Genomic DNA, 10,864 nt, shown 5'->3' with positions numbered 1-10,864 from the left:
CCAAAACCTCTGCTTGGAGAATAGGTTTGTGATAACCTGAGAGGAAACTGAAAGTCAAGTTGGCACGTTTGGAGAAATCTAGTCTTATATGTGGCAGCGAGAAAACAGTCCTAAGTTGAGACGCTACCGAGCGTTGTATGCACCTAAAACGAACCTACTCACTTACTGAGAAGAGCTTTCTCGCATGCGCACCGTTTGACTTGCCCATAAGTGATGTAGAAGTATATGTAGTCTGTTGATTATCGAAAGTGGAAAATTCAAATGTACAGAATCTCTTTACAATATGAGCATCTACCATACTCAGCTACAGAGAAATATCTAGGTCATGCATGTTGAAAGTCTAGGCAAAGGATCATCCTTCGAGATCTGATATAATAGGCCAGTAAATTAGTTGTATATCTGAGTAAAAACTATTCTGCTAATATGGTATCCACCCCTGTTCCTGTCAGTCCGTTGGCGCTTCCAAGGGCTATTAAATAACAGGGGATGGATACCAAGCTGCTATTCATCTGCATCTCTTCACGTTGATTTTACATCGATGAGTGTACGTATAAAGTATCCACGGACTCTCCAGTACCACCGAATCCAGCAGATGTGGCAAGCCGACGCATCTTAAAGAGAACAAGGGAAATCGTAGATTTCAAACCTCCGGGTTTTTTTTCTATTGGTTTAGGTTATTTGTTTGTGTGTAGTATGAAAGTTATGTGCGTAATATGTTTGTATGCCGGTTTGATGGCTACTGACGGTTGGTTCGGTATGGACTGTTGATTAACGCAGTGTTCGAAATACTTTTTTGAGCAAAGTAGCACAGTGTGCTACCTAGGGCAAAAACTAGGTAGCGCAGCAGAATTTTAGGTAGCGCCACGCCCCCCCCCCCATTTGTCAAATTCTATGCACGTGTCGCAATACTATATTTCTTCCAATCATAGAGGTATAATACCTCCATGCTCTAATAAAGTTACTATTTTTGAGGTTTCAACTCTGAAGTAGGAGCTCTGGGTCGAAGCCAAATTACGGGTGCGTGATTTATTCTGGTTTTCTACTGAGAAAAATCGGGACAGTATTTGCGCCGGGCAGCCGGCCATGTACGCGAAATGGTACGCCCAGTATAGCAGCGATCTATTCATGTTTTATGTTTACAATTGTGCAAATTTTTTTTACAGAAATTTGATCACATATGCTTAAAAATATTGTTATACTGATGTTAAAAATATTTTAAGACACTGAATCGCTGACTGTGATGTGCAGCAGTGTACGTGTACGCCGCGTAGCGTGCCAGACATTGGCCGTGCAAGTCTATAGAATCGCCCCACTTGCGACATAAATTTCTGAGGCTTATCGTGCGCATCGTGCGTATCCACAATTATTCCCATCGTAAACATAGTCACTGGGATCTGAAATGCATACATACAGGATAATTTCCCTTCTTCAGCGGGAGTTTTGTTTATGTTTTGATCGTACACGTCAAACTGCCACGCTGGTCTACGCTGCGCGCTGGTCTCGGCTGCACTTCCGGGTTCCATAAATCGACACCATAAATCGACAAAGAAACAAATATTTCCCCCCAAATTTATATTAATTGTGCACTTTTTCACTAGATGTGGCTATGCAGTCCTGGAAAACAGCGTTTAGTGCATATTTTCAAACAGAAAAATCGCGTCCCCGCGCCCTTCATGTTGCCGCCCGGCGATCTCAGCTGAAGCGAACAACCAATCAGAGACGCGTAACGCGGATACGTCATGCAAGATTTGCATACCGCCCGCCCACCGCTTCTGCTGGCTGCTGCCATGCTAGCTACGCGCCGTACTTGAAATAAATTGACGTGTATCGCCGTATTTCTGGGAATAAATGCCGCGACACGAAGATCTAGCGCTGACTCGGCTTGCACCCAGCGTTCAGCGTCACCCGCGCCATTACCCCCGCCGTCATCCCGCGCCGTCATTGCTGCGCCGTCACCCAACGTTTTTATCGGAACCAGACACCCCTCTGTTTGACCCCTTTTGAATGGTAAGACCCAAAACTGAAACCTCCCCATTCCTTAACAACATGGTAAATTCCATTTTCAGCATGGCGGGGGTGTCCGGAGCACTTAAAAACCTTTTATTTCGACGCCCATAAACACATATGCAATTAAACAAAAACGTTCTGCATCATCTGCAGCCCAACAGCAATACGTATACCGAACCACAGACAAATCCGTCCAGCCGATCGCGAGAAACAGCTGCTGACAGAAATGTTTCGAACAATAGTAAAACCTCCTCGCGGAAGGATATCTCCTTCCCCGGAGGTAACAATGCAGTTCCTTCTGTGTTCCAGCTATCATCAGGCAGCCATACAGTCATCTTAAGTCCGAGTTTAACTACTTCAGGTTCCCACATCTCCTCGACATTCATTCTGAAAATCCACTCAAGACGTTCCTGACGAACCCCTGGATGTACAGGAACAAGTCGGAGATATTTTTCCCCCACGTGAACGTGTCGTGGGACGGCACACGGAACCCGTTGACTTTCGACTTAGGATGGCCGGCTGAAAAGGCAGATAACGAGGTAAGGAAGCAGCAAGTAATTTTGTATGGATAATATTAGAGGGCGTATTGATTTTTGCCTGACTTCGAAAAACAAACGACAAAAACAAAATGCCAAAAATGATGATAGTTATGAATGTCTCCCAGTGTACAGCTAGTTACATTCACAAAGTTTACCATGTACAATTACATTAAATAGCAGGACAAAGCTAGGGGGGCTGCTCACCATATATTATATATACTGGAATGTGCAATGTAACAATGAGCAGACCATGTAAAGGTATCACTAAACATTATGCATTTGCAACCTTTCTAGTAACTTTTGCTTTTCTTTTAAAGACAAAGTAGATTGATACTATTTCATATTTTTGCTCTCGTCAACTTAGGAGGACGCTCGATCGTACATCAACCAGATAGAGACCGAGTTCACCTTGGTGATGATCTTAGAACACTTGGCCGAGTCGTTAGTTCTTTTGAGGCGTCTGCTCTGCTGGAATATAAAAGACGTCGTCCTTTACGCCAGGAAGGAGAACGAGCGTGCGTATTCCTTCAAGAAGTACGTGGCAACACCAGAGGAGATGCAGAACCACCGTCGCTGGGCCGCCGTAGACTACATGCTGTACGACACGTTCAACAAGTCGCTATGGAGAAAAATACACAGTCAGGTAAGGGGTATCTGTATCTGTATGGCCAGTATAACCTTCGGCGTAACACACCAGCTTCTGTTCCTGTATAGCCGGTATAGCCGCCCTTTGGGGTAACACACCGTCTTCGCAAGCACGCGGCGCGGCGGCAGCTAGCTATACACCGAACGACCGGTCGACCTATTACACCCGTACCCAATATTTGCACGTCTAATTGCAGGTGTATAAAGCTATCTAGTGATAATGCCCCTACTGTACTTGGTTTCACTCTAAGATAGTTCTTGGAAACAGTTTTTGAACACCTTAATTCTTGGTTGATAACTCTAAGTGATAGGCATCAATATCAATATAAATTGATAAAGGTATTTTGCTACTACACAACAACGTTACAATGCTACTACATAATAACATGGAATGTTGATTCTTGTCTTCAGGGTCCGGATTTCTACAGTGAGGTCGAATACTTCAAGCGTATCTGTGGTGTCATTAGCGATTACTGCAACAAAACTATGGAAGAAAGCAAAAGAATGGATAGAGCCAAAAAGAATTTGACTGAGGTAAAAATGGTAGTAAAGGCATCCCAGTGGAGTCCTGAGTTTGAGGTGGATCGCACATACTGTTCCTACATAACATCAGTAAAGGTAAGTACACGTACCAGACAGCCCCATATGCAATATGTAATCCATTTTAGGCCATGATGATTTGATTATATGGATGACATCCTCTGGGAACCCCAAAACTGGTGCGAGCTTGCGAATAATTTTTTTTATGGCAAAAAAGTTGCCTTCATTATGGCGTCTAGTACGTGGTCATGAAGGGTGGGAAAATGACTAAACAAACAGAGTATGGTATGGCGAATAATCATCATCTGGTATATGCAAATAAGGACCTTATTTTTAGAATCAATGCGAAACATTTGAAGAAGGTATGAGATCGTAGAACTCTAGTTATCTTTGCTTCTCGTTTACAGGTTCACAATATGGATGTGAGGATGAGAGGACGCCCATATACACACGAAGAAATGAGTCGTAAAATGTTGGATCAAAATGAAAACTTTCGACTAATGCGACAGGGACTACCGTCTTTCTTTACTAGACACGAGGCCCGTCTAGCTGGAATCGATATTTGGGAAAACCACTAGTCTAAAAAACGCAAAAAACAGAAGTACATGCGTTTAAATCATGGTATGTCCAGCCACTTAGGCCATGCTGATTTGATTATATGGAGGATATCCGGAACCCCAAAACTGATGCGAGCGTGCGAATTAAAATAGTTTGGCTAAGAAAATGTTGCGTTCATTATGGAATTTACGTGGTCATCATTTCTTCACATTTTCTTCTTTTCCGTGGCAAAGTCATCAGTCATGTAAGTTAAAACCTCATTGATTATAGCATTCTTCGACATTAGTATCGTTTCCCAATATTTATGGGTTCACTACACCACGAAGTGGTGAGGTGAAACCATATTGCTTTTTCTGGTGTTTCTTCTCCTTCTCCTTCTCCTCCTCCTTTTTCTCCTGCCATTTTTTAAATGGATTCAGCTTCTTCATTTTAGGGCCTAAGGTCCTGAAATTTGGTATGGAGGTACAGTGGGCAAATACCCCTAGGCGTTTTTAAATTTTTGTGATACAGGCTTTTAGAATGGTTTTATTTGAGTTTTTTGGCTGTGTTATAGCAAATGTATTACTGTGTTAGTGTGCCATGTTTACCACGTTTGGGTATGAGTCATCACAATGGAATGCAGGGCATCAACCAATAGGCATGCAGCTTTCCTCTATTCTTCTTGCTGATTGGCTGTTGGGATTTAACTTGATTAACACCCGCACAGAGCATTTCCACCTGCACAGAGCATTTCTTGCTGATTGGCTGTTGGGATTTAACTTGATTAACACCTGCACAGAGCATTTCCATACTGACAGTATGTCTGTATTCAAGTGTTTTGGTAGGTATTTCAAGTTTTCCTGCTCCAGCATTGGAATGCGGGGCATGAACGTTATTTTTATTTTGAAAATCAACAGTTTGCATTATGCAATTAAAAATCCTAACCAATAAAGTAGGGAATAGCTATCCAACTGTTGTTTTAGTCGTATGTTACTTCATATTATAGTTATATCAATGTAAATCATTGTTTTCCCTTGTGTTTCTCATTCTTTCCCTGCCATGTCGTAAAATGTGGTGAACCCATCGCTGTATTTGCTCCAAAGCAAATATTGGCCTTTCTAGTTTCTTAACAATTTACAGCACTTTGATAACTTGCTCATTTTGCAGCTGCTTGGTACCATTTACTGTAAGGTCGAATTTCTTTTGGAGACGGACAAAAATTCATGCGCGTGTGGATGTCATCCATGTAATCAAATCAACATGGTCTTATTAAGTACGGAAAGCTTATACTTAAAGCTAATATTATCATTATATCATATTATCATATTATCAGAAAGCTTAAGCTTAAAGCTAATATTATAATTGCTCATACATCATGCAAAATAGGGCATCATTTGCATGATCATGAAATAATAAAATGCTACAACAGCCGTCTTTGTGAAAATAAGGCTTTGGAATTTTGAACAACTTGCGATAGCCGCCGATTGGTATGATATATATACACATGAGGGCACTATTTGTAGAATTAATGGGGAAATTTTATAATACGTCATCCTTGAAGGATACCATCAGTTATCTTCGCCTCTGTTTTACAGGTTTATGCTATGGATGTGAGGATGAGAGGACGTCCGTATACAAAAGACGAAATGAGTCGTAAAATGATGGATCAAAATGCCAACATTCCACTCATGCGACGGGGACTACCGTCTTTCTTTACCAGATACGAGGCTCGTCTGGCTGGAATTGATGTGTGAAAAAAACATTTTAGTCTCTGTCTACAAACGCTAGTCTAAGTCATGAAAAAAACACTAGTCTAAGTCTAAAAACGCTAGTCTAAGTCATGAAAAAAACACTAGTCTAAGTCTAAAAACGCTAGTCTAAGTCTTGGAAAAACACTAGTCTAGGTCTTGGAAAAAACACTAGTCCAAGTCTTGGAAAAAACACTAGTCTACGTCTTGGAAAAAACACTAGTCTAAGGTCTAAAAACGCTAGTCTAAGTCTTCGACAAAACACTAGTCTATGTCTAAAAACGGTTGTAGGTTGAATCATACTAACATCTGTGAGGCAAATATGCGATGTCGCTGACGGTACATGAGTATATGGTTTAGTTAAATGTTCAAGCTTTGGCACAGGGGTTAGTCTCTATCCTTTTTTCAGGGCTACAGAATAGATATTTATAATGGCATGTAGGTCAAAAGGTCCTGAAAAATACTTTCACTTTGTTTAATGTGTTGTCTGTTAAGGACCTTGTTTTAGGCTACATAATTGTATACTGCTAGTTATTTTAAACAGTTAATTTCTTTTTACGCTTCTGTAAAGTTTTGAAGCATTACTTTTCTTGGACTACTAGTAAATATCTGCTATGGGGAGCGCTGCAACAGGCTTTAGTTTACCTACTGGCACATTACAAACTTGACTCATGTTAGCCAAGACGCATACAGATATGTAGATGGGTGTTTATAGGGAATATGTGTATCATATAGGTCCTTTTGTCCTGAAATGTAGCTTATTTTAGAACGATAATATGATATTATAGTATGATATTATGTGATATCCCTACGGCTACGATATAGAATTCTTCTCTGTGACGACGTTGCTCCGTTTCAGACGTGGCCACAATAGTTTAAAAATATAAAACCTTACATTTAACATATAAAACCTTACATTAATCATATAGTATCTATAACCCTCCTGATTACGAACTTATGGAAAATTTATTGTGTAATAAACTAATATGTTCATTCAATTATTGTAACATTTGTCATCACTTAGCTTTCTTGTTCTGTTGTTTCTTTACGCTCACTTTGATTTGCGGTATTTTGAGGTAGAGTCAGTGTGTAGTTTAGTGAAGTAAGTACCAATAATACAATCATGTAAACGTTTCCTTTTCAGGGTCATTAAAAAAAATTTGCTGCTTTTCATGACATGTCTGAATAATGTTCTCAGGCAAACATGTACAAATTGATATCAACCTTCATATCAATATTTTCTTTATTGAGTTCTCAGTCATCAAAAAGTTCTCATTGCAACAACGTGTTGGCCCAGAAAGCTATCATGTGCCCAAGTGCACAGCAATTATGATATCAACGATAGAGGAACAATAACGTTACTATTCTAACTGGCCATTAGACACTTTTGAAATTATCTTTTACAAATGCAATTTGTGGTCTTATAGGAGCAGCTATTGCAAATATTGCCCTCTAGATCTAGATTCCATTAATGAATTATGATCAATGATATTCGCCTTAACATTCTTCAATATATCTACTTTCCAATCTAACAAAGTTGCATTAGGGGTACATTTAATAACCTTCAAAAACTATTATCCAAAAGAATTCATTTTAATCAAAAAGACTGCAATTTTAAGGTTCATACCATACTGCACACTGCCACAAGTAATTTTGCTCTTGATAATCATGATTGCATATCAAAGAACAGTGGTGATTCAGTGTCTTAAATTCCATTTGTATCGCACAAGTTACTGCTTGATTCTGGACTAGAATTCTACTCTGCCTATCAAGACTTGCTACAACCCAGCCATAGTTGTAATACCATTCAAAAACAATCTAACCTACCTAGAAGTGTAAAGACGGCTACAGACTATCTAAATAGCTATGATGAAAAGGCTAAACATTCTGTCCAACACTTTAAGTAAATTGGGACTTACCCAAAAAGCTTATCTAAAAAGCTTATGGTTCAAGTTCTACCGCTCTTTCAGATCCAGAGTTGGACCCATAGCACCACACATAACAAACAAACTATTTATCATAAGCTTTATGGGAAATCAAAATATAGCCAGATTTATGCAATGCCATTTAGACAGTATGTTTTATACAGCACAGTGGCATTTCCCCCTCCCTCACAAAAATACTCATGGTCTTTCATGTCAGTGGTGGTTGTCCTATAAGGCACTATCTGGTTTTTATGTTCTAACAAGTAATTCATCATAAGATGCAACAGCTAGAACCTAAAACAACTAACAATGCATGTTGTAAAGACTGCATGTATAATCAAGACATCACCAAGTTACTCAAGTACATTACCAAGTACTCAAGCAGTAACACAAAATGGATTATAACAGTGTCAGATTTTTTAAAGTTCTTTTCAATACCTTTGGGCAACATCTCAAAATCCATATACCCTTTGTCTACCCTTCAGAGGCAAAAGCATCTTAGAGTAATGTTATAGAGAAGTTTCAGGACAACACCTATAGCTGCACTGTTAGGACATGAGAAGTCATTTCTATCTAGTCCTCAGAAAACATGGCTCGACATTGTGCATTGTTCTGCCCAGTGAAGAGTGGGAAAGATTTCTCTGGGATGTTTCTTGTCCGCTCCCGTTTTAACCGGAACTTGGCATCTTTTCCTGGCACTTTTTCATATAAAGATATATTTCTCCTGAAAAAGGACAAAAATGTTTAATACAATCGTTAAACCCCCTTTAAACAATTAAAAAAAAAAACAATACAAAACAATTGGTCAATTCTGATATGTTTAGTACTAAGATTGAAATAAATGTATTGTCCTTCATAAAGCTTTGAATTTATTTCTGTTAGCTAAGATTAACAATACACTGAAAGGAAAGGCTACGCAGTCCAACTATATAGTTAACTAGTTCAACCAATTCTAAATAGAAATCTTTACAAATGAATGATCAGTGCAACAAACACATCATAACTAGTGACAGCAGAAATTATCTGGATGAGTGACTACCCAAGGGGACCAAGGAAATCTGGTCTATGTGGACAGGTGGTACTAATGCTTAAAATTAATGGAAAAATTAGTAGCCAGTACTAGCTACCAAAAAGTTGTCACATTGACCAGGTGGCCCTTAGTATATGTAGAGGTGGTCACTTGTACAGGTTTGACTGTATGTTCTGTAAACTCACTTGTACTGGAAGGGTTTTTGCTCCATCTGTAGACACATGGTGAACGGCATGTCTGAAAAGTCGACTGACGTGGTGAAGTCAATGGTGGCCTCGGCCTCAGCGGACAGGTCCACTCCTACCTTCACCAGGGGGGAGTCCACCGTAGCTGACCCCTTCATAACCAGAGCACCACTAGTGGGAGGGCAGAGGAGATTGTAAATGTGAATGGGACAGTCTACAAAAGCACACAAGCACAGCACATTGGCAGAACGTACTGCACCTGCGCAGAACCCTGTATTTTCGCGTTTTTCGTTGGATTTTTGGTCAATGTTGCATCAGAATTTTGCCTGTTGCAGAGGATATCCTTTCCTACATAACATTTGGAAACTACTGTCGAAATGCTAACCTTATATGAGCGAATACAACCTTATATGAGACATTCTGCCGAAATGCTATGTACAATACATTACGGGTTTCGCGCAGGTGCAGTACGTTCTGCCGACGTGCTCCCAAGCACCAGGGTTGTACAGAAATGTAACATATATCAACACTGACACTAACTTAAGTCTACTGTAACTGTCAACATCAGACAGATTTCTTCATCCAGACTATTTTTTGTTTTGCTGCCCTGAAATTGCATTTGATGCCTTAAATGTTATTAAACAGTTACAGACTGTAAGCAGACTGACTTGTTGGAGACGAGCGTGACGGAGGCTCTGTTCCACAGACTGATGTCCACACTCCCCCCCAGCTCCACTGAGATGCCGCCCTGGAATGTAGACTCCACCACAACACCGGACTGCAGGTGGTGGATCTGGAAACAACATCAACAGGACAAGCTATAAATATAGTCTATACAACTTACAGATTCAAATAAAATCCACTTATCATAATGCGGAACTACAATTAGCCACTGCCTCCAAAAAAAGAATTCAAACCTTTCAGTAACCAGGTACTGTAACAAGTGAGAATATAGAGCTGTAACAAGTGAGAATATAGGCATCAGGGACTGCCCATCCCATCAATATTGGGTCCTGCACCTTTGGCCTAGTGGCTGTGTGTTTGATTATGACCTGACAGGCCACATACAGCATTGGTTCCATCAGCAAACAGAGTCAACCTTTGTATCTTTCCCCTATTTCTGGTGTTACAATACAATTATTATAGATCTATAGACTAGACATTGTGTTGCCTTGAGATTACCCTTTTGCAAATAGTTACAAAGAAATGAATTAGTATATCATTAGATAGTCCACAAATCTCACCTGGAAGTGGTCCTGCATGAGTACAATCCCAGTCACAGCAGACATGCGGACACCGGAGTAGGACCAGGCTGCAGCCATCAGCTCAGCCTGGCCGGCAAACAGTTTAAAGGGTCGGACCTGGACGTCCATCAGGATCAGCCCCATCCCTCCGCTGGCCGACGCTTCCTCATCTTCTGCCTCCTCTCCCATCATGGCCTCCAGACCTTCAGCTTCCAACGCAACCTGACAAAATTAACAACAGGAATCAAAGCAGGGCTCTAGCCAGCACCCATTTTTCTCTCAATTGCAGAAAAGTTTTAAAACCAATTGGTCAACCTTGACTGACAAAAATCTTGGGTAAAAAAATTTTATAACATTTAAAGAACCATTAACAACCACTCTCAACCCCATGATTTGCCTCTCAAAATGTCCATTTTTAAAAGCTTGAACATCCAAATTTTACCATGATGGCAGATGCTTCAGCT

General features: G+C 40.3%; 2 protein-coding genes across 4 annotated transcripts in view; one reads left to right on the top strand and one right to left on the bottom strand.

Moving 5' to 3' along the window:
* The window catches only part of LOC109466731 (galactose-3-O-sulfotransferase 2-like), an 8,192-nt gene extending 2,131 nt beyond the window's left edge, over positions 1-6,061 (top strand). Inside the window, exons 4-7 of the mRNA XM_019764490.1 lie at positions 2,317-2,546; positions 2,911-3,189; positions 3,603-3,809; positions 5,864-6,061. Coding sequence (XP_019620049.1) covers positions 2,317-2,546; positions 2,911-3,189; positions 3,603-3,809; positions 5,864-6,022 — 875 coding nt within the window. The 3' untranslated portion in view covers positions 6,023-6,061. The remainder of the gene's footprint in view (positions 1-2,316; positions 2,547-2,910; positions 3,190-3,602; positions 3,810-5,863) is intronic.
* Positions 6,062-8,307: 2,246 nt separating this feature from the next.
* LOC109466669 (microsomal triglyceride transfer protein large subunit-like) overlaps positions 8,308-10,864 on the bottom strand; it is a 10,997-nt gene continuing 8,440 nt past the window's right edge. For 2 of the 3 annotated variants that reach the window (XM_019764404.1, XM_019764406.1), the window contains exons 15-18: positions 10,401-10,622; positions 9,825-9,949; positions 9,157-9,327; positions 8,515-8,665 (exon numbers count right to left, since the gene is read on the bottom strand). In XM_019764404.1, the coding sequence (XP_019619963.1) occupies positions 8,515-8,665; positions 9,157-9,327; positions 9,825-9,949; positions 10,401-10,622 (669 nt within the window). Of the gene's footprint in view, positions 8,666-9,156; positions 9,328-9,824; positions 9,950-10,400; positions 10,623-10,864 lie in introns of all 3 variants that reach the window. The other variant, XM_019764403.1, reaches the window with a different exon arrangement.

The sequence above is a fragment of the Branchiostoma belcheri genome, unplaced genomic scaffold (genome assembly GCF_001625305.1).
Source record: "Branchiostoma belcheri isolate BF01 breed outbred unplaced genomic scaffold, Haploidv18h27 scaffold17, whole genome shotgun sequence".
Lineage (NCBI taxonomy): Eukaryota > Metazoa > Chordata > Leptocardii > Amphioxiformes > Branchiostomatidae > Branchiostoma > Branchiostoma belcheri.
The sequence above is the reverse complement of the archived record's forward strand: the minus strand, read 5'-3'. Positions and strand labels throughout refer to the sequence as shown.